This window comes from Symphalangus syndactylus, chromosome 12 (assembly GCF_028878055.3).
Source record: "Symphalangus syndactylus isolate Jambi chromosome 12, NHGRI_mSymSyn1-v2.1_pri, whole genome shotgun sequence".
Taxonomy (NCBI): Eukaryota; Metazoa; Chordata; class Mammalia; order Primates; family Hylobatidae; genus Symphalangus; species Symphalangus syndactylus.
In genome coordinates, this window is record NC_072441.2 from 141,893,916 (window position 1) to 141,917,573 (window position 23,658).

General features: G+C 44.0%; 1 protein-coding gene and 1 long non-coding RNA gene across 7 annotated transcripts in view; one reads left to right on the top strand and one right to left on the bottom strand.

The window, feature by feature from the left end:
* Positions 1-20,619, bottom strand: part of LOC129468903 (uncharacterized) — a 90,218-nt gene extending 69,599 nt beyond the window's left edge. For all 3 annotated transcript variants that reach the window (XR_010117722.1, XR_008652860.2, XR_008652859.2), the window contains exons 1-2: positions 20,554-20,619; positions 17,385-17,549 (exon numbers count right to left, since the gene is read on the bottom strand). This is a non-coding gene — a long non-coding RNA (uncharacterized lncRNA). The remainder of the gene's footprint in view (positions 1-17,384; positions 17,550-20,553) is intronic.
* Positions 20,620-20,661: 42 nt separating this feature from the next.
* PSMB2 (proteasome 20S subunit beta 2) overlaps positions 20,662-23,658 on the top strand; it is a 66,764-nt gene continuing 63,767 nt past the window's right edge. Inside the window, exon 1 of one of the 4 annotated variants that reach the window (XM_055254712.2) lies at positions 20,662-20,888. In XM_055254712.2, coding sequence (XP_055110687.1) covers positions 20,798-20,888 — 91 coding nt within the window. In that variant the 5' untranslated portion in view covers positions 20,662-20,797. The remainder of the gene's footprint in view (positions 20,889-23,658) is intronic. The other 3 variants (XM_063627931.1, XM_063627932.1, XM_055254713.2) reach the window with 3 other exon arrangements.

The window sequence follows — 23,658 nt, forward strand, 5'->3', positions numbered from 1 at the left end:
GAGCCTAAGAGTTTGAGGCTGCAGTGAGCTGTGATTGTGCCACTGCACTCCAGCCTGGATGACAGAGCAAGACCCTGTCTCAAAAAAAAAAAACAGAAAAAAAACAAAAAAAAAACCACAGACACACAGACACACACACACACACACACAGAGCCAGTGGTGTCTGTCCATGGTGCTGACATGACCCCCTATCCATTTCTTCAGCATGGAGCCAAGCCCACTACGTTCATCCTCAATCCCAGGCATCCTTAAATCCCACGGCATCTGTCCATGGTCTTGACCACAATCCTCATTTGCCACTACAGCCCTAGTGGTCTGTATCAGAGCTTATAATTCTTAGTCACACTCTTTATGTATAGAGACTCCAGATGATGTTTCCCTCTGGGTGTGGCATCAGAGACCTTCAGTGGTCTTGCAAAGCCTAACTCTGTCAAGGCTGAAGCCAAGCTCTGGTAACAGATGGCCTGACAAACTTGGGGCAGAAGGCCAGCCATCAGTAGACATGTCCGGGTCCCTGGGGAGAAGTCTGGCAAGATCAAGGCAGGAGATCAGGGTCAGTGCCAATTGGGCAGAGTTCTAGCCTTGGAGGGACAAGAGAGAAAACTAATGAAGGAAGTCTGCCATGTGGACTTTGTACAATTAGAGGTAATGGAAGAGGTCCTATTCTGGCAGGCACAAGAATGTCAGAACACTCCCCAGATACCATGTGCCAAGCTTAGAAAGAACCTGTAAGTCCAGATGGACCTTGGTGGTCTGATGAATCTGAGCCTGTCTGGTTCCCTTGCTGTTACTTGACAGTTCACTCCCCAAAAGGTAACCCAAAACTATGGGCTGAGCTTCCTTGAAGGCAGAACTGCCCCAAGTTAGGGCAAACACTGAGGCTCTTGCTGTCACTTGTCTTCAACATTCAAATGATGAAAAGAGAGGTAGAAGTGGGACCAGACAGGGGTCCCCAGAGTGCCTCTTGAAGACAGTGGAGAGTCCATTTCCAACTAACATTTTTAGTTTCTACTATGTGGGATCCACCAGCCTTAGCCTCCCAAAGTGTTGAGATTACAGGCATGAGACACTGTGCCTGGCCTCAACAATCTACTGAGGAAGGTATTTTTAATCCCATACACGTAGAGCAATTGGAGCCCAGAAAGGCAAATGACTTGCCCAAGGTCACATGATAAGTATGTGGCAGAGTCTCTGCTTTTTTCATCTTATGATGTAAGCACCCAGCTGAACCCTGCACCCACTCACTCACACAGGACTCTCCAAGCAGGCAGTGCCTTCCTGAAAAGCCATCTGTCCTTCTACCAGCTGCAACCAGCATGGCTGAATGACGTGGGTACCATTTATGCCCCCACCTTTGGTTGGATGCAGCTAAAGTGGCTCTGAGCACCCATTAGCTCTGGGGTTTGGAGGAGGTCTGGAGACTCCAGGTAGTAGGGATGGGGAGAAAACCTCTGTGGAGGGAAGAATCTGGTGGCAATGGGAGTGGGAGAGGACTGGCTTCCTGCTGCTCCCAGAACGATTCTCACCTGCCAATCGATGGCTGGAGACTCACGCAAGTGCTAATCAGCTCCATTGACACACACAGGCTGGGGCTACAATCCATTTTCACATGGAATGGCAGATCGATTCCTCATTCTCTGCAGTCCCCAACCAGCCTCATCAGGCCATCTGTCCTTGAGGGACTGAGAAACTGGTTAACTCCCTGCACCTCTGGCCACCTGTGAGCTTTGCCCTTCTCTATATTCTCCTACAGGTACAATCTCACTCCTTGAACCATTGCCAGGCAGAGCAGTACAGCAGAACTCCAGGCTGGGAGTCCAACAGGCCTGGGTTCCACTCTTAGATCAGCAGCTAATTGTGTGACCTTGGACCAGTCACTTCACCTCTTCTAACCTCAATTTTCTCAGCTATGCAGCAGGGATAAAAATATCAACTCTGCAGGATTTCTGTGAGGACTCAATTATAGTTAGTGAATGTAACATGGGGAAAAACTGCAAAATGTAATTAATATAAAGCCCAGGATGCTGTTCCTAGAATAGGTTCTTCCCTAAACCCAGCCCCCTGCCTTTCACCTAAAGCCCTATTTTTGAGGTCTGACAATACTGGGAGTGCATTTCTGTTGACATAAATCTAGGAGAGGTTGTCTCCTCTCTCAGGTTATGTTAAGTGGCCCAAAACAGCTCTTGATCCCTTGTTTTCCTGACATGATCAGACCTTCTAGCGGGGACCTCTGAGTTTTGGAAACTGAGCTTAGAAGCAGCAGAAACCAGGTAGGCAGGAGCTGGACCCAGCCAACCCAGGTGGAGTGCCTGGTAAAAGGGTGTTTCTAGGGCTCTGGGTAAATTTCTAGGTTTACCTCCTACACTCAGAAGTAAAATCCCACCCATATTGACAAACACATATATTATATCATATATATCTACACACACACACACATATATATATATATGTAATTTTTTGAGACAGAGTCTCCCTCTGTAGCCCAGGCCGGAGTGCAATGGCGTGATCATAGCTCACTGCAGCCTTGAACTGGGCTCAAGTGACCCCCCAGCCTCAGTCTCCTGAGGAGGTAGGACTACAGGTGCATGCCACCACACTCAACTAATTTTTTTTTCTTTTTTAGTCAGGATCTGTATCGGTCATCCAGCTGGAGTGCAGTGGCACGATCAAAGCTCACTGCAGCCTTGACCACCCCAGGCTCGGGTAATCCTCCCGCCTCAGGCCCCGAGTAGCTAGGACTACAGACATGCACCACAACGACCGGCTACTTTTTTGTAGCCATAGGGTTTTGCTATGTTGCCCAGGCTGAGCACAAACTCCTGGGCTCAAGTGATCTGCCGGCATTAGCCTCCCAAAGTGTTGGGATTACAGATGTGAACCTCAACAATTTTTTTAAATTTTTCATACAGGCAGAGTCCTGCCATGTTGCCCAGGCTGGTCTCAAACTCCTGGCCTCAAGTGATTCTCCTGCCTTGGCCTCCCAAAGTGCAAGGATTATAGGCATTAACTACCATGCCCAGCCCCATGTTCACATATATTTTGACAGTACTCATCAGTTTTATTTAATTTCAGAAAAGAGGATCACGTTCTAGAGATGCTCTTCACATTCTTCCCATACATATTCTCTGCCAAAAGGCAGCGCTTTCTTTCTTCCTCAATCCTATTTCCAGTCATAAATGATTATACAGGAGTAGGAAACATTTGCCCAAGTTGGGCCAATCAGATTCTTTCTAACTTCATGTGCACTGTGGTAAAGAGGAAATAACCATTTGGGGGCAGCCATAGTAGTGCATGTGAAAACAGAGGAAGCCAGTTTACTGAGAGGAGACTGGAGCAGACATGCAGATAAATGCAGAGGCAAGAACTCAGGAGGCCCTGAGAGAGCAATGTGGGGAGTTGCTCCATGATGACTTTCTAGTTCCAGAGCATATCAACTGTATTTCTTTGTCCCTGTGTTGGTCCACTATAAACAACCTTTTATAAAGCTGGTTTGCATGCATTTCTGCTCTGTTAGAGTCTAATAGCCAGACTCTAGCTAGAACAGACCCAAAGCGTGAAACTGCTCCTTTAACTTTTTTAAAAAACCATCTAGTATTAATATTGACATGTTAAGTGGACAATTACAAACAATGAATTAGAAGCTGTTTGGCCATGGAACAGGTCTTCCAAAGTGCTGCTGAATTAGTGTCTGCACACTGCATCTACCCTGGGGTTAGACTGCCACTCATTTATTCATTTAAAAAAGTATTCAATAATAATACTTGATAGTAATTACTATGTTCCGGGTACCATACTATGTACTGAACATACAATGGGAGCAATACAGTCTCTGCTTATTTGAAGCTTGCTTTCAACTGGGCTAACCCTAAACACATTTAATTTAAGCACATTAATCAAATGATTGAAACACATACATAACATCATACCTGATATCTCCTAGGAAATGTTATACATGCACTTCACATATTAATTAACTCATTTAATAATTACATCATCCTTTTGGGGCAGATACTATTATCATATCTCTTTTTACATATTAGAAAATTGGAGGACAGAAAAGTTAAGTAACCTGCCCAAGGTTACACAGTTGTTAAGTGGCAGAGCTGGGATTCGAACCTAGTCTGCTCGATGCCATCACCCATACTTAACCATCACATCATACTCCCTCTCAATACAAATGAATAACACTCTAAGGTCAGGGATGAATCTGAACCGATTCCTCTGTTCTTGGGTAGGCCCATTTCCCCAGATGAGGGCCAGGAAGCTGAGCATATCTAGCCAGTTACTAAGAGTGACTGAAGGGAACCCCATCAGCTACCTCTGGCACTAGGGCAATGCATGGAACTTGGGCCCAAGCTACTGGAAAGGAGCTCTGGTCAGTGCCCATCCTACCCTAGGCCCTGCACAGCCATCTGAACTCCCCAGACCTGCCAGATTTCTGAGGTCTTCAGAGAGATTCCTGGTGAGGGATGCCAGGTCTCATGGCTAGCTGTTTGGCAAATGCCTCCAAACAGAGGGTTGCTCTGCTCAGGGCCTGTATCTCCTGACCGTACTCTGGGTTCTTTCTATTCCAGAGCATCCATTGGCAGCTGCTCTGATTCAGAAGTTTTCTCACATCCATGCCTGCCTTTTCACCTCATTTCCTGACTGCATCATTGCTCACTGGGATGGTGCTAACAGCCTCTTCATGGGTCTGCTGGGGCCAAGTCTCTCTCCTTTGAATTCTTCTTCTTCACAACTGCTACAATGAACTTTTTAAAATACATGCCTATGTAATGCTCTTGCTTTAAAAACAATGGGTCCCCTTAAGATATTACCATTGGGGGGGGCCGGGCGCGGTGGCTCACGCTTGTAATCCCAGCACTTTGGGAGGCCGAGGCGGGTGGATCACGAGGTCAGGAGATCGAGACCACGGTGAAACCCCGTCTCTACTAAAAATACAAGAAAATTAGCTGGGCGTGGTGGCGGGCGCCTGTAGTCCCAGCTACTTGGAGAGGCTGAGGCAGGAGAATGGCGTGAACCCGGGAGGCGGAGCTTGCAGTGAGCCGAGATTGCGCCACTGCACTCCAGCCTGGGCGACAGAGCGAGACTCCGTCTCAAAAAAAAAAAAAAAAAAAAAGATATTACCATTAGGGGAAACTGGGTGTGATATTGGAACTGTCAGGACTCCTTTGCAGTTTTTTATAAACCTAAACTTATCCCAAAATAAAAAGCTTGTTTAAAGAAGTAATGACTCACTACATCACTTACTCTGATACTTGGGATGCTGTGTCAAGCCCCCGACCCCTGCTGCCTTCTCATCATTCCCTGAGGGTGTCATCCTGTTGGAAACCTCAATACCCATACATTGTTTGGAGTGCTCTTCATACCCTTAACTTTCTACCCTGGTAGCCTGAGGAGCTCCTAACCAGTCGTATTTATTTATCAGACATGTATAGAATTTTTAACTGTGTACAAAGCACTTAACACATAACTCATATGATCTTTACAACCACTCCATAAAGGAGCTACTATTGTTAACTCATTATACAGATGGGAGAATTAAGGCATTCACAAAGAAATTCAGTAACCACACATGCCCCAAACCACACAAAGGTGGTATTCAAACCCAGGTAGTGTAGATCCAGACTTTACGCTTTTAACGAGGACACTGTGCTTGCTGCCTTTTCAGCTCTCAGAGTTCAGCTTAAGTATCACCTCCCCTGGAAGCCTTCTTTGATTCATTTCCAGCAAAGTTACTGTCTTCTCCACTCTCAGATTCCATATCCCTTTGTATATTCATTCATTTATTCATTCAGATGCTCATTCATTCAATATTCATCAGAACACATATACTGAGCTCTCACTATGTCGTATCTTTTTTCTAGCCACTGGGAATCTACCCATCTGCAATACTCTGTGTAATCCTGTATTGGAATGATGTGTTGATCTCTCTCTCCCTCTGGACTATATCTTCAAGCTATTAATCTTTGTAGCTCCTTTAGAATCTTGCACAGTACCTACCACGTGTTTTGTCCTCAGTAAATGTGCTTTGCATGAATAAATGAATAGTTATCAAAAATTGTGATGACAGTAATGATAATGTCAACCATTCAGATGAGTCTGGTGTGTGACTGGGACAGTGTGGGCTGTGAGCCAGGGGCCAGGTACCTCATCAGAGTCGAGCCCTAGGCCAGGAGGCTCCTGGGGAGATGACAAGTGCCTTCTGCATGTAGACCAAACCATCTTTGTCACTGTGATTATATCTGCCATTAGTGTTGGTGTTTCTGCTGCAGTGTGGCAGGTGCCAGCAGCAAACTGGCTTGTCACACTTCCTCATGGCAAGAGAAGCATCAGGGAGGCAAATGCTCCTAGAAGATGAGCAGCAAGGAGGACCAGACTCAGGCTGAGCTTTCTGCTCTGAGTCTCAGCAATCCAAACATCAGCTCTGGGTGGCTGGGGCCAGTGCACATTTGCATCTTACTCCTGTCTCTGAGGTTCAAAGCCCTAGATATATTAAGCGTGGGATATGGAGAACTGGGATGCTATGGAGCAGGAGTCACCAAATTAAAGGACCCTGAACAAGAGGACTCATCAACTTTCATTGGATGAAAGCCTGAGTGTATGGGGTGGGCTCCACGGAAGTTGGGTCTGAGGTGAGAATAGAAGGGAACAGGTAAGGCAGGGGTTAACATGGTTCTGAGTGCCTTCATAGTACCATACCCTGGGAGGAGGCATCTTAGGCTTTCTCATTCTGTATAATCTCTTTGGGTACCAGAAGTCAGATGGCACAAATAATACTTCTGATGTTTGTGCAGAATCCTCTTATGTTCTCTATGACTTTTCCTGAAGGATTCCAGAATTACTATATTGAATGATTATAGGTTTCCTATGTGACTGGAATTCTCTAAAAGTCAGGTCTATTTCCCTGCCTCTGGGAAAGTGGTTGAAACAATTATAGATGGCAAATAACAGTTGTTTGCCAGTGAGGTGCTTGGTGCAGGTAGTTTCAGACCACACAACCAGTCTCTGATCATGGACCACTTCAGTTCTACTGGGTCTGCATTAGCTCCTGTGAGGCCTACAAGTGTTGTGTTTTTGGTCATCAGCAGATGTGACTGCCCTGATCCCTGGGTATAATGCAAGGAGTAGGAAGGTGCCATTTGTCTGAAATCCCCTGGGATACTGGAGCCTGCTGCTGAAGACATCAGGTAACCCTGAGGCTTGCGTTTTAGGCCAACCACGCGCTCCAGGGATGAGGGGAGGCAAAGATGAGATATTCTAGGGAGAGGTCTTACTTTCACGTGGAGAAGCTAAAGCCTAGCATGCAGTGCAAGACCTAGCCACAAAGTTTATCCAATCTCTAGGCCCTTGATTTTCAGTTTAACTTCTATCTTAAAATTGGCTCCATTCCAAAGCTTTCAAACTTAATCCCAAACTTCTTTTTCCTGGGTCGGTACCAAGGAAGCAGGAGAAATAATTTGAAATTAAGGAAGGTTATTTATTTATTTATTTATTTAGAGACAGAGTCTCGCTCTGTTGCCCAGGCTGGAGTGCAGTGGCGCGATCTCAGCCCATTGCAACCTCTGCCCCTCCAGGTTTAAGCAATTCTCGGCCTCAGCCTCCAGAGTAGCTGGGATTACAGGCGCGTGCTACCATGCCCGGCTAATTTTTTGTATTTTTAGTAGAGATGGGGTTTCACCATCTTGGCCAGGCTGGTCTTGAACTCCTGACCTCGTGATCCATCCGCCTTGGCCTCCCAAAGTGCTGGGATTACAGGCGTGAGCCACCACACCCAGCCTAAAGAAGGCTAGTATCTGTTCTGACTCTATTCCTCTAAGACTCTGCTTCTATCACCTTGAGGTACTCTGGGCTACAAAGGATATTGCCTTTCAGGGTATTTATTCCAAATCTCCATAGTTTACTCATTTGTACTTTACTCTTTCCCCAGCTGCTCCCAAAACACCCTCACCCATCCCTGGCCGTCTCCTTTGCCCTGCCTTTCTAGTTGAGGCTTTGATGGGCTGCTTTCCCCTTTCCAGATGTTGGTTTGCTACTCTTCCTTCCATCTGGCCTGACCTCCCTCTGGCCCAACTTCTTCAGTGATGGACTTCCTTCTGAAAAGCCTAATTTATTGCTCCCACACTGATACATGGCTCTCATAGACAGTTCTTACCTGGCATTGCTTGGCTCTTTAAATAACTACTGGATGGCTCTGGGGCTTGAATATCTTTGAAGGTGGTGAATAATACTAATAATAACATTTATTGAATACCTACTGTATACCTATAGGAACTAGGCTTAGCACTTTGATTTATCTCATTTCATCCTTACAACACTCTGTAAGGTAAGAACTAAAATGATCATCTCCCATTTTATATCAAATGAAACTGAGACTCAAAAATGTTGACTGGCCAGGTTTGGTGGCTCACACCTGTAATCCCAGCAATTTGGGAGGCTGAGGCAGGAGGATGGCTTGAGCCCAGGAGTTCCAGACCAGCTGGAGCAACAGAGTGAGACCCTGTCTCTACAAAGAATACAAAAATTAGCCATGTGTAGTGGCACACACCTGTGGTTCCAACTTGGGAAACTGAGGTCGGACCTGTAGTGAGCCCTGATTGCACCACTACACTCCAGCCTGGGTGACAGAGCAAGACCCTGTCTCAAAAAAAAAAGTTGATCATCTTGGTGAAGGCTTCCCAGCTAGTAAGTGGTAGAGTCAGGACTCAAATTCAGGCTTCTTTTATTTCCAGATACAAGCTTTTAACTATCATGTTGCATTATTTATCCAAGTTGGAGGAACTGAGTTTTCTGGAACATGACAAACATCACTGGTGAGCACAGAGCATTCTATGGACCATCGAGATATATGTGTTTGGAAGAAAGACTTCTGAGCCAACGCAGAAGGTTCTAAATAGAAATGTGATGAGGAAAGATGACCGTCCAGACTAAAGTAAAAGTAGATAACATGAAGGACAAAGATGTGATAAAGGCGCTTTGTAGGAAAGGAGGAGGTTGGTAATTCATGCAGAAAAATGCCTATAAAGAGGATTTTAAAATGCTGCATATGACTTTAGGTGTCTAATCATCCATAGAATATGGATGATAAAAAAATGAACTTATCATATTACCCAATCCGGGTGTACAAACAACCTCAGAGGTACCACGAAGACTTTGTAGAACGGAGCACCTCACTTTAGCATGCAAGACAGTGTTTTTATGCAAAATGGGCCTAATAAGGCCAAAACCTTGAGAGATAGGGCCTGTTCCAGAGGGGCAGCTAGCGTATGTCAGATGCAAAAGAGGAGGCAAGGGCAGCACTGAGAAGTGAAGCCAAGCACAACTAATGAGTATCAGTGGTTCAACATCAAGACCAGCTTCTGAAGCAAAGGTAGGACCAAAGAGTAAAGCTAAAGTCGCTGAGGGTCCAGTCAGAAGATGTCAAGTGACCTGGCTATCACTGGCTGAAGAAATGAGGCAGGAGAAATGGAAGCTTGAGGAGGAAGGGAATGGTCATTTAATTAACCATAATTCTGGCAAATGATGTCTTGCTAGCATGAGACTGCTTCCTGTCAAGCCATGGACTGCTTTAAAAGTGCTGACTTACACCTAGCAATGGAAAGATGTACCTTGTTGAAAATAAATGTATTTACTGGAAGGGACGGGGTATAAACCATATGACAAGAAAATATACCTTAGTAATGGGTGTGAACTTTACACACACTCATGTGTAAGAAGTGGCACATTTTTCTACATTGTGTAAATATCATTTAAGCCCTCACTCGTGCTGGTTAACAGGAAATTAAATTTCAGAAATATTTTTGAGCGCTGTCCCTCTCCCTAGAATTGATTATACAACAATTCTGAACAAAGAACACTGGCTTGGATTGGGTTCCCTAGAAGCAGAGTTTGAGACAGAGATTCTTGTTCAAGTGATTTACTAGGGGAGTAATTTCTGGAGGAAGGGTGTGGGAGATGCAGGATGGGACAGGGAGTAAAAGGTTGGCAAGAATGTGATCTCAGCTGATTCTATAAGAAATATCTGGAGCACAAGTTGGCCATAGAATTAGTTCCCCACTGAGGCAAGAGAGCCTGTCTTTTCTATCCCTGTGTCAATTTGTTATTGGACAAGGTGGGGTTAGCTTCCCCAATGAGGTGAATGACGATTTTCCAGAAGAGAGGGCAGCAGTGAGTTGCTGTCAATCAACATAGCTGAAGGGTGGTGCACTGATAGATCCACTAAAGTCCACACCTTGCACCTAGCAGCTTCACTGGCTTCTCACATTGAATTCACTTTGTCTAGGCATAGCTTCTCCTGCATCCTGGTTGGTCACAATTTCTGAGAAAACTTACAAGAGGAGGGTTTATGGAATGAAATATAGCCCAGGCTGTTGCATTTGGTCCTGAGCCCTAACTGATAGTCATCATCTCCCTTTTCTGCCATTTAGCCTTTCCTGATGAGTTGACCCACACTCTCATTCTCATGTTATCCTGGTCACCAGATCCTTATCAGGCCATGGTTGCTAAAATTGCCCATTTATAGTTCAGCTGGGCATGAGAATACCAAGAGATGTTCCAGCGGATCACCTGAGTGCCAGACAGATTCCCTTGTGCCCTCATTATGCAGCAGCAGTCCTATCTCCTCATGATGATTAGGGTTAATTACCCCTGCCAAATTGCTCATTCACTTTTACCTGTGCCCTCTGGATTTGCTTGAGCTTGATCCAAGATATACACTTCCATTTTATGATGGATTACAGCTGGGCCCACTTGACATTTACAACTTGGTGGGTTTATCAGAATCCAACTCAACATGGAAAGATGAAGCTACGTGGCCATTTAATGTGCTATGGTCAAACACTCAGTTTCTACAGGATGATATATCTTTGAAGTTTGAGGTACAATTCTTCCATTAAAAACTAACAGAACTTTCATTCGGCATTTTCCTCTACCAAAGATACTTCTAGTAACATGTGATCAGCTGAGTCAAATGGCCCAAGTGGCAGGGCTATTTATATTGCAGTCTGCCGCTGCTGCACAGCCCTTTCTTGCTCTGGGCACACTCAAAGCTGGTAGTCTTCCACATGTCAATAGATGAGACTACCACTCAATATCCGAAACAAAAAATACAAAGCCTAATTTATTGCTCACATAAGTATATGCTGGTCAGGCACAGCTTCCTCTAAGAGCAGATTGCTAATCTTAGAGTTTGGGCAAAGCATGAAATTCAAGGACTAGTGGATTTTCAGAGGCATGAGTGGGTTGATATAATCTTTAGAAGTGTGGTTACTCAGGTGAGACAGTTCACTGGTTGACATTCAGAAGTATGTTCACTGGAATTAGTTAAATCCTGACTGGCTTTTAGAAACAAGGAGTTGTCACTGAGTGGTTTGCTTGCAAAAAAAAGTATGGTCACTGATGGGTGTTGTTGATTAATTAAAAGGTTTTAAAACCAGTTCTGGTAATTACTTGTTACTAAAGGCATGGAATTCTCATTTATTGATTAGACGGGTTTAAAACAGACTCTGACTTGATACCATGGCCTCAGAAAACAGTCAGTCTTTTCATAAGAGTGTGGGAATGTTTAACTTCTCGATTTTCCCTTTTGGTCTTCACTCAGCCAAGGCTTTCGGAGAGACCAACAAAAATTATCTAGATATTTACCATTATTGTTGATTTTATTTGAAGACGAAGGTTCATTTGGAAAGGGCTAATTTTTAGTTCAAGTGTCAATCAACATGGTTTTATCCTGTTTTTGTCTTTGAGTCATATACTGAATCATCTATCAGGGCAGCAGCTGTGTAGATGCAGATGACTCTAGAAAACAGACATCAAGCAACTGTGAGAAAATGACTGGAAATATAAGAAGAATCTGAAAGGCACTCTGGACACATGGCGCAAGATTTTTCAGGCCTAAGAAAACATGTTTAAACAACTCCTTGAGTCTACCTTAGATAGCTAGGTTGTGTTTTCTTTTAGCTTATATGTAAATTGTTCCCTTTTACCTGGGCTGTTAATCTAGGTACAATACGAAATCAGAGACTAGATTTTGTGCCTCTATGATGTAATCTCTGAGCCTCTTCATGAATTTGTTTTTCTATTCTATAACAGATTCTTGCTTAAGGAATTTAGATATAGCAGCCTGTTACCTGAGGATCTGCTAAAGCATTTCCTTTTGCTTCTAGTATCTCATTTACTCTAGGTCTCTACCTTTACCAATAGTAATTTCTTTGGGTAGCATCAAGACATTAAACATATCAGCTCCCAGTTCATATATTTACTGTCTGATTTTTAGCAATTTGTTATGCCTAGAGAGGGTCACATTTCAGTCATTTGAGTTGATTTGGCTTTTGGTCAAGGAATTGAATTCTACAAGAGCATGGGCTACTATACTGTAAGAGAATTAATATAGCCTAGAGGAAATACCATAAATGTATACTGCTTATTCCATGTGAATGCCAACTATTTCTGATTCTCCTTCTCGAATGACTCAGAAATAATGTATTATCAGATCAATAGCTGAAACCCATGTACCCAAGATTGTATTATTCTGCTCTAGTAATACCAAACCCAACACAGCAGATGTAATGGGGGGCTATTATTATTATTTGAGATGGAGTATCACTGTCACCCAGGCTGGAGTGCAGCGGCCTGATCTCAGCTGATTGCAACCCCTGTCTCCTGGGTTCAAGTGATTCTCCTGCCTCAGCCTCCCGAGTAGCTGGGATTACAGGCATGCACCACCACACTCAGCCAATTTTTGTATTTTTAATACAGACAAGGTTTCACCATGTTGGCCAGACTGGTCTCAAACTCCTGACCTCAGGTGATCTGCCTGCCTTGGCCTCCCAAAGTGCTGGGATTACAGGCGTGAGCCACTGCGCCCAGCATGGGGGGCTATTATTTGTAAAAATCCATCCAGTCGTTACGTGAGGCAGATTGGTCAGTTAAATTGAGTTATGATGGGACAACCACCACTGAATTCTTCACATATTTGAAGGTGGCATCAATTTCTGTTAATCCCCTAGTACAGTATTATTTTCAAAATAGCTTTATTGAGATATAATTAACATATAATAATATGCACATACAATATTTTGACATATGTATACACCTATGAAACCATAACCATAATCAAGATAATGAACATATCCATCACCCTCCAAAAGTTCCTCATGTGTATTGCATCCCTTCATCTGAACCCTCTCTTCCTCTTTCATCCCCTGGCAACTACAGATCTTCTTTCATTACAGATTAGTTTGCACTTCTAGAATTTTATATAAATGAAATCATACAGTGATTTTTGTCTCTTTTCTTCACTCAGCATAATTGAGGCTTATCCATATTGCTGTGTGCAATAGTTCATTCATTTTTATTGCTGAGTAGTATTCCATTGTCTGGATACCACAATGTGTTATTCCTCTGATAGGCATGACTCTCTTTCTCCGTCTTTTCCAGTTTTTTACTATTACAAATAAAACTGTTATGAACATTTATGTACAAGAATTGGGTATCTAGTAGACAGCATATAGTTGGGTCTTCCTTTTTCATTTTATCTGAAAATTTCTGCCATTCAATTGAGGTGTTTGGACCATTTATATTTATGTGATTACTGATATCATTGGATTTAAATCTACCATCTTGCTATTTGTTTTCTATTTTTTTTTTTTTTGAGACAGAGTCTCGCTCTGTTGCCCAGGCTGGAGTGCAGTGGCATGATCTCAGCTCACTGCAACCTCCGCCTCCCAGGTTCACGCCATTCTCCTGCCTCAGCCTCCCCAGTAGCTGGGACTACAGGCACCCGCCACCACGCCCAGCTAATTTTTTGTATTTTTAGTAGAGACGGGGTTTCACCGTGTTAGCCAGGATGGTCTTGATCTCCTGACCTCGTGATCCACCCCCCTCGGCCTCCCAAAGTGCTGGGATTCTAGGCATAAGCCACTGAGCCCGGCCACTATTTGTTTTCTATTTGTCTCTTATGCTTTTTCTTTTCTTCCTTTTTTGTCATCTTTTGGATTGAGTATATTATTCCATTTTGTTTTCTGTTAACACATTAGCTATAACCCTTTGTAGTATTATTTTAGTATGTTTGGGGTTTATTGCATACATCTTTTACTGACTACCTTCAAGTAATGTTATACTACTTTACGTACTGTATGAGAACTTTATAGCAGTTGTATTCCAATTCCTCCCCTCCTGGCCTTTGTGCTTTGTTATTCTACATTTTACTTCGAAATACATTATAAATCCTACAATATATTTTGTTTTGTTTTGTTTTGAGACAGAGTCTCGCTCTGTTGCCCAGGCTGGAGTGCAGTGGCGCAATCTCGGCTCACTGAAAGCTCCGCCTCCTGGGTTCACGCCATTCTCCTGCCTCAGCCTCCCGAGTAGCTGGGACTACAGGTGCCAGCCACAAAGCCCTGCTAATTTTTTCTATTTTTAGTAGAGACGGGGTTTCACCATGTTAGCCAGGATGGTCTTGATCTCCTGACCTTGTGATCCACCTGCCTTGGCCTCCCAAAGTGCTGGGATTACAGGCGTGAGCCACAGCGCCTGGCCTCGCCTGGCTAATTTCTTTTTGTGTTTATGGTAGAGACGGGGTTTTACCATATTAGCCAGGATGGTCTCGATCTTCTGACCTCGTGATCTGCCCACCTCAGCCTCCCAAAGTGCTGGGATTACAGGTGTGAGCCACCATGCCCGACCTACAATACGTTATTTTTGCTTTAAACAATTCTCTTAAAGACATACAAATATATATCTCTCTCTCCCCCTCCCTCTTTCCCTGCTCCCCCTTCATTCTAAACAGAGTCTTGCTCTGTTGCCAAGGCTAAAGTACAGTAGCACAATCCTAGCTCACCGTAACCTCAAACCTCCTGCCTCAGCCTCCCTTCAAGCAGTAGTAGCTAGGCATACACCACACCAGGTTAATTTTTTTTTTTTTTTTTTTTTTTTTTTTTAGAGGTGTGATCTTGCTATGTTCCAGGCTGGTCTTGAACTCCTGGCCCCAACCAATCCTTCTGCCTTGGCCTCCCCAAGTGGTGGTATTACAGTTGTGAGCCACTGTGTCCAGCTTTCACTTTCTTTCTTTAATGAATCAATGGCACTCAGCAATAGCCACCCAATTCTTTGGTCCAGACAATTACTGTTTTTCTCATATTTCTCAAGTGTCCAAGAGTTTTCCAGCTACTACATCCCTTTTCACCGTAACCCATCCCAGTTAAACACAGGTGAAAGTCTGAGCTTTCACCTGCTGTAGTACTGTTACAGGAGGTCGGGAACTATCAATATTCTTTCTACTGCCAGCGTTGGTGTCCTCGTCATCCTCTAGCTGGTGAGTGAGCTCACCCCAGAATCCCTTGGAGACTGCTTTCTAGGATGACTTGTGGTGCCAAATGTTTTTTAGTTTGAGTTCCCTAGAAGTGAACCAAAATGAGGGTGCTAGTTCAAGTAATTAATTGGGGACGTATTCTCAGGAGAAGCAGAGTTAAGAAGCAAGATAGGGTAGGGTGAAAAAGCTAAGCAAGAACTTGGTCTTGGCTGGAGACCAGCTTTAGACTGATCCCACAGGGAGACTTGGGAGAACAAACTGTATCCCACTTAAATTCAGGGAACTGATTTTTTATCCCTGTGTCAGACAATCAGTCAATCACTGGCAAGGAGTGGGTATCGGCAAACAGCCTCCTATGCAAGGGGGACTCCTATTTGGCTGAGGGAAATTCTCTGAAGAAAAGGGTAGTTGTGAGTTGTTATCAACCAACATTTATAACAGCTGGGAAATGGGTGCCCAGGTAGGTAAAGGGAGTATGGGCAGGGCATCAACAGTATGCAGTACAGTAACTGTCCTGAATGTTTAGGGATGTGCCTCTGATCTCCAGTCTACACTTGTCCCAATCCTATTGTCTAACCTCACAGGGTCTTTTGAGGGTGAGCTACACTGATGCTTTTATCTCAAGCTTGGGCTTGGGAGTCTTGGCAAGGTTGGTAGCTTCCACATTATGGCCATGTTCCCCAACACTGCAGTCATTCTGCATCAAGGTTCTGCCAAACTCTCGCAGCATATGGTTCCTTATACTCATGGAACCAAACAGACCTGCATCTTTGTCCCATCTCAAGGGAAACACAAAGCAAACCTCTCTTCTGAATGCCTCTTTTATAAATAAGAAAATTGAGGCTCAGGGAGGCTAAACAAATTTTGCAACAAGGCTGAAAAAGGTAAAGCTGGGACCACACTTAGGTGCTGACTTACAGGCCTTCCACTATATCAGGGAGGCAGACTATGGTCCGTGAGCCAAGCCCACCTTCCCCCTTCCCCTACCTGTATTTTAAGCAAAGTTTTATTGGAACACAGCCATGCTCTCTTGTTTATGTATTGTCTATGGCTGCTTTCCCACTATAATGGCAGTTGTTAGTTGTTAGTAGTTGTTACAGAGAAAGTAAGACCTGCAAAGTCAAAAATATTTACTATCGGCCGGGCGCGGTGGCTCACGCTTGCAATCCCAGCACTTTGGGAGGCCGAGGCGGGCGGATCACGAGGTCAGGAGATCGAGACCACGGTGAAACCCCGTCTCTACTAAAAATACAAAAAATTAGCCGGGCGTGGTGGCGGGCGCCTGTAGTCCCAGCTACTAGGAGAGGCTGAGGCAGGAGAATGGCGTGAACCCGGGAGGCGGAGCTTGCAGTGAGCCGAGATTGCGCCACTGCACTCCAGCCTGGGTGACGGAGCGAGACTCCATCTCCAAAAAAAAAAAAAAAAAAAAAAAATTTACTATCTGTAAATATTTTGGCTACATCATGCTACTTCTGTGAACCTCCACAGACTTCTAATTCTAAGACTCAGTTATTCTAAGACTTTAGTTGGAGGAGAGTGACACAGCACAAGGTAGGTCTTGAAAACCTACTTTCTTCTATACTAACAAGAAATGAGGGCAGCTCTAGTGCTACTTAGCTAAAGGAGATTTCGAAAAGTCCTAGGGAGAGCTGGGTGTGGTGTCATGTGACTGTAGTGCAGCTACTTGGGAGGCTGAGGCAGGAGGATCACTTGAACCCAGGATTTTGTCTCAAAAAAAAATAAAAATAAAAATAAAAAAGCCTGGAAAGAAAGAAGGATGAATCAGCTTAAAAGATAGTCCTTAAAAATAATAATAAAAATACTGTGGATCTTCCAATTCAGAAATCTGCAGCGTTTGTGAATGAATGAATATTGGTATGTACAAAAGAAAAGTCTGGAAGGATACAGACATACAGTAGGTGGTTACCTTTGGTGGAAGGAAAGGTATTTAACTCTTTATTTCTTCTATAGTTTGTGTATGTGTGTATATATAGTATTACTATGTACTTTTTGCAATTAAAAAAAAACACACACAATGAGAACGAGAGACAGAGAGAGAGAGAGAGAGACCTACCTCCTCCAAGTGGTATTTAAGAAAAGAATCTTTCTAGAATGATGGATGCAGCTGTGTTCATAGTGGATGGTTGACTTAATGACCTCACTTGCCCCCGGCATCCATCCCATGATTGATAGGCTGCCTCAAACTCCTCAGGCTCTGTGTTCCTTTATGAGCAGGGAGCTGGAAGAAACATTCAGAATAAAGTAAGTATTACAATTTCTGCAGAGGCAAATGAATTGCATAGTTGTGTTTGAAGATACAACTGCAAATCTTTTCTCATTTCTCAATAAGCTAGTATGAAGACTCAGTTGTGGATGTCAGAAACCCAATCAAGAAATATTTCACCTTTTTTTCAGAATTGCTTCAAGATATAAAGGGATGGCTGGGTTTTTTTTTCTATTAGAAAAAATACAAATAATGCATGAGCACTGAAAAACATTCAAACAATACTCATATGTATAAAATAAAAAGTGAAAGTTCTCCCTTCAAATTACACTCACCAGGGTAATAACTGCATATAATTTGACACTAGAATACCTGTAAGTAGGTATTTACAGGTATTTCCATTCATATTCAAATATTCATCGTTAAACAAAATGGCATCAGGCTACATATAAAAAAACATTTTTACTTTCATTTAATGTATCTTGGGCCATGGAATATATAGGTATATTTAGATTCATCTCATTCTTTTTATGGGTGCACAATATTCCACTGTGACTGTACTACATTTTTTTTTTTTTTTGAAGCAGAGTTTTGCCCTTGTTGCCCAGGCTGGAGTGCAGTGGCATGATCTCAGCTCACTATAACCTCCGCCTCCCAGGTTCAGGCGATTCTCCTGCCTCAGCCTCTCGAGTGGCTGGGATTACAGGCGCCTGCCACCTCGCCTGGCTAATTTTTTGTACTTAGTAGAGACCAGGTTTCACCATGTTGGTCAGGCTGGTCTCAAACTCCTCACCTAACGTGATCCACCTACCTTGGCCTCCCAAAGTGATGGGATTACAGGCATGAGCCACCACACCTGGCCCAACAATGTCTCCACTTTTAGACACATAAGTTGGTCCTCTTTTGTGTTGTAGTGCTGCAACACTAAATATCTTTTTTTTTTTTTTTTTTTTTTTGTGAGACAGAGTATTGCTCTGTTGCCCAGGCTGGAGTGTAATGGTGTGATCTTGGCTCACTGCAACCTCTGCCTCCTGGGTTCAAGTGACTCTCTTGCCTCAGCCTCCCCAGTAGCTGGGATTACAGGTGCTGCACCACCACACCCAGCTAATTTTGGTATTTTTAGTAGAGACGGGGTTTCACCATGTTGGCCAGGCTGGTCTCGAACTCCTGAACTCGTGATCCGCCCGTCTTGGCCTCCCAAAGTGCTAGGATTACTGGCGTGAGCCACTGCGCCTGGCAACACTGAGTATCTCTGTACACAAATATTTGGACTGTGTGTACAAACATTTCTTTTGGACATATTCAAAAGGTTATGCATATTTAATTTCAACAGATATTAAAATTGTTCTCTATAAAAAGGTTGTACAACTTAGAACCTTACCCCCAATTTATACTTTCTCATTGTTTCTTATTTCCCATTTTCCTAATTACCATCAAGGTTGAGGATCTTCTCATGTTTATTGGCCATTCGTGCTGCTTCTTTTTTTTTTTTTTTTTTTTTTTTTGAGACGGAGTCTCGCTCTGTCGCCCGGGGTGGAGTGCAGTGGCGCAATCTCGGCTCACTGCAAGCTCCGCCTGCCGGGTTCACGCCATTCTCCTGCCTCAGCCTCTCCGAGTAGCTGGGACTACAGGCGCCCGCCACCACGCCCGGCTAATTTTTTGTATTTTTTAGTAGAGACGGGGTTTCACCGTGGTCTCGATCTCCTGACCTTGTGATCCACCCGCCTCGGCCTCCCAAAGTGCTGGGATTACAAGCGTGAGCCACCGCGCCCGGCACGTGTTGCTTCTTTTGTGAATTGTTTTTCTTAGTCTTTGGTCTTTTTTTATTTTATTTATTTATTTTTTTGAGATGGGAGTCTCTCTGTTGCACAGGCTGGAGTGCAGTGGCGCTATCTCGGCTCACTGCAATCTCCGCCTCCTAGGTTCAAGCAATTCTGCTTCAGCCTCCCGAGTAGTACAGGCACCTGCCACCACGCCCAGCTAATTTTTTGTATTTTTAGTAGGGACGGGGTTTCACCATATTGGCCAGGCTGTTCTCGAACTCCTGACCTCTTGATCCGCCCGCCTCGGCCTCCCAAAGTGCTAGGACTACAGGCGTGAGCCCCCGCACCCCGCCGGGTCTTTAAAAAAACGATATTGTCTCACCCTGCCCCCCTCCCATTGGTTTGTAGGAATATCTTTTAAGTTATAGATATTAACTTTTTCCTTTTTTCTGTCTGTCTATAAGGCCCAAAATAGTAACTATTTCTACAATTGAAACATCCCCAGTGTACATTTACTGTTGAGCATGATAATGACTTTCACCACACAGAGACTTGTAATTTTATGTAGTCAAATCTGTCAAGTTTTTTCTCATATTGCTTCTGGGTTCCCTGTCAAGCTTAGAAACACATCTCTTCCACAAATTACAGAAATATTTTTCTACTTTTTCTTCCATGTTTATATCTCTTTTTTTTTTTTTTTGAGACGGAGTTTCGCTTTTGTTGCCCAGGCTGGAGTGCAATGGCGCGATCTCGGCTCACCGCAACCTCCGCCTCCCGGGATAAAGCGATTCTCTGTCTCAGCCTCCAGAGTAGCTGGGATTACAGGCGTGCGCCACCACGCCCCACTGATTTTGTATTTTTAGTAGAGTCGGGGTTTCTCCATGTTGGTCAGGCTGGTCTCGAACTCCCGAGCTCAGGTGATCCGCCCGCCTTGGCCTCCCGAAGTGCTGGGATTACAGGCGTGAGCCACTGCGCCCGGCCATGCTTATATCTTTAATCCAACCATATACTATTTTTGTGAAGGATGGAAGTAAGGCTCCCCTCAAGTTAATTTTTCTCCAATCTGGCTTGCAGGAAAGGGGTTTCTGTGGAGATTTTACCGAGCAACATAGGGAAACAGCTGCCTGGCGACCTACTCCTTTTTGACACCCACACTTGCTCGGCACCTTACATACACTGCGTGATTTTATCCTAAAGCGACTTTTAAAATCCCAGTGTGTAGACAGAGAAACTGGGCGTCACATAAGGTAAGTCACCTGCACAGCCGGCCCCGGAGGAGACCGGTACGATCCCAGAGACAAGTGCTGAGCGTAAGGCACCCGGCGCCGCGCCCGCTTTTGCAATCTCTCGCGACAGTTGTACGTCATCCGAGAGCGCCGTGGAAGTCGCGCTGCAGGCGTCGCGCCAGTCTTCGCTCTGAGGTGCTGTCTCACCGGTGAGACCTGGAAGCGTGCGAGTCTCGCGCTGTGTCGGACCTGCAGCCCCTGGCCTTCCGCCACCATGGAGTACCTCATCGGTATCCAAGGCCCCGACTATGTTCTTGTCGCCTCCGACCGGGTGGCCGCCAGCAATATTGTCCAGATGAAGGACGGTGAGAGGAAGCAGGGGAGGCCCGGCCAGGCCTGGGGTGTAGGAGCGGCCAGAAGGAGTTTGTCGGGGGTTGAATAAGTACCAGGGAGGATCTGAGAGATAGAAGCCGGCCTGCCCTGCCCATACTTATTTTATTTATGTTTTTTTTTTTTTCGAGATGGGGTTTCGCTCTTGTTGCCCAGGCCGGAGTGCAATGGCGCGATCTCGGCTCAGCACAACCTGTCTCCCGGGTTCAAGCGATTCTCGTGCCTCAGCCTCCCGAGTAGCTGGGACTACAGACATGCGCCACCACGCCTGGCTAATTTTTGTATTATTAGTAGAGATGTGGGTTTCTCCATATTGGTCAGGCTGGTCTTGAACTCCGGACCTCAGGAGATCCGCACGTCTCGGCCTCCCAAAGTGCTGGGATTACAGGCGAAACAGGCAGACAGGTCTGGGACCTTGGCATTTGCTCCTCCAGGGCTCCTGGGTCAGTGCTCTGCTCTGGCCTTCGCTAAATGCTTCTTGCTTGGTGAGAGTTGCCTAAAGGGAATCAGTTTATAAATGTTTAAGCTCCTGCCCAGAACCTGGCTGTCTAGATCCCCGAATCTCTGATAAGTTTCCTGGTGTCGCTAGTAATGAGGTTGGTTTGTTGGCCGCGTAAGGTGGGATCCTGGGGAGAGTGAGACTGTGGGACCAGAAGCTTGGCATTTTCCTTCCGCTGCCCGTATCGCCCCGTGGCTCCCGATTCTTCATTTCCGGTTTTCCAGAGCAATGACTGCCAGGTTTTCCTTATATTTAAGTAGTTAATGGAGTTAAGAGATTGGAGCCCTGTCATTTATTTGCCTTATGAGTTTGTATAAGTTATTTCGCAGTGCCCAGATTTCCTCATCTTTAAGATTAGCAATACCAAACTCACAAACTTGTCGGGAGGATTGAGTAAATGAGTTATGTGCAAATCCTTAGCACTAGGCAGGTACTTAATAGTACTAAGTGTATGTAGGTGCCCAAACATATTAGTCAAATGAACATTAAGTCATCTGAACCAAAGCTTAATACTTTTTTCAACAGTAGCACGTCTTTGATCAGTTAAGGAAAACAAACTTAGATTCTGCAGAAAAACAACCAAAATCTTCTTAAAATTATGTATTGAGTAATTTACTATAGAGAGACGTAGAGTAGAGTAGAGTAGAGTAGTTAGAGGCAAAATATCTGGACTCACTGCATAGGTTGAACTCAGGTTCTGCCACTTGTGACCTTAAGCAAATTTCTCTAACTCCGTGCCCTAGAGCTAACATCTGTAAGGTGGTAATGTAATAGCACCTATCTCAAAACGTTAATGAATTAATGTAAATCACTTAACATAGCACCTTATACTTTATGAAATTCTATGATTAGTTTGTAGAAGTTTTGTTTGTAAGCCAGTCCTTCCAAAGGAGTGAATTTGTTTTGAGAGTAAATTTGTCCGTTATTTTGAATACTAAGGTCTTTGACAAGCAAGTGATTTTAGCATTAAGTCATGTCTAGGTCGAACAATAATCATTACCTTTACAGGTCTTTTGTTTCATCCCAATAATGTATGTGAAATCACATTGAAAAGTAGAATGTGCTTTAAGCCTACTTATATACACAGTACTTTTAGTCATTATAGGGGATGCAGTATATTACTTATAACCCATAGAAGAGTCCAAGACATTAAGAAAACAAGGAAATAAATGCTGCAAGATGATTTCATATAATAAAAGAAGTATTACTAGTTAGTAGTAGGTTGGTTTTTAAATTAATGAGTTCAAGAGCAAATCCTAAGAGTAATAAAAGAAAGATAACTATGGTATGGGAGAAAGATGAATTTGAGTTAGTTCTTGAAAAATAATTGGAAATAATTGCACTCTGCACATTCCAATTTTCCCTATAGTCTTTTCTGGTATAAAACAATTTATAATAGAAATTTTAGTATTGTATGATGACTTTTTAATTTATTTTGTTTATTTATTTTTGAGACAGAGTCTCGCTCTGTCACCCAGGCTGGAGTGCAATGGCGCGATCTCTGCTCACTGCAACCTCCACCTCCTGGGTTCAAGCGATTCTCCTGCCTCTGCCTTCCGAGTAGCTGGGATTAGAGGCACCCACCACCACACCCAGCTAATTTTTGTATTTTTAGTAGAAACGGGGTTTCACCAGCTTGGCCAGGCTGGTCTCAATCTCCTGACTTCAGGTGATCCACCTGCCTCAGCCTCCCAAAGTGCTGGGATTACAGGCGTGAGCCACCGCGCCCAGCCGTATGATGACTTTTTTCTAATCATTGATTTCACGATGGAGCTTGTTTAGAGTAGGCAAGAATTCTGAAAAAATAGTAACCTTTTGGGACTCCTTTCTCCAAGTATAAAATGATAATACAACTTCCAATCAATTGTCCAGTATGTCACTTTGTAAAAACATTTTGATACTATAGAGTAGACATTTGCTGAGGATTGACACCTTATTAAATGGTACAACTTTTGGTTTGTTTATATGCTGCATTTCATGTCTGTTTTCTCTTGGCCTATGTAGCATTGTTTTTAAGTTACTCGGAGTACTCCAGCCCACACAGAATTCTCTCTTTTCTGAATTCCTATAGCCTGTATAATCCGAACTACATTATCTAACACTGAGTATCATAATATTGGACATGTATAGAATTCATTAGTTTTTCTCACTTGTGAGTTAGACAGGGGTAAGTCATATTATTAACATTTCACACATTTGGAAATAACATTTCACACATCTGGAAACTGGGGCTTAGAGAGGACAAG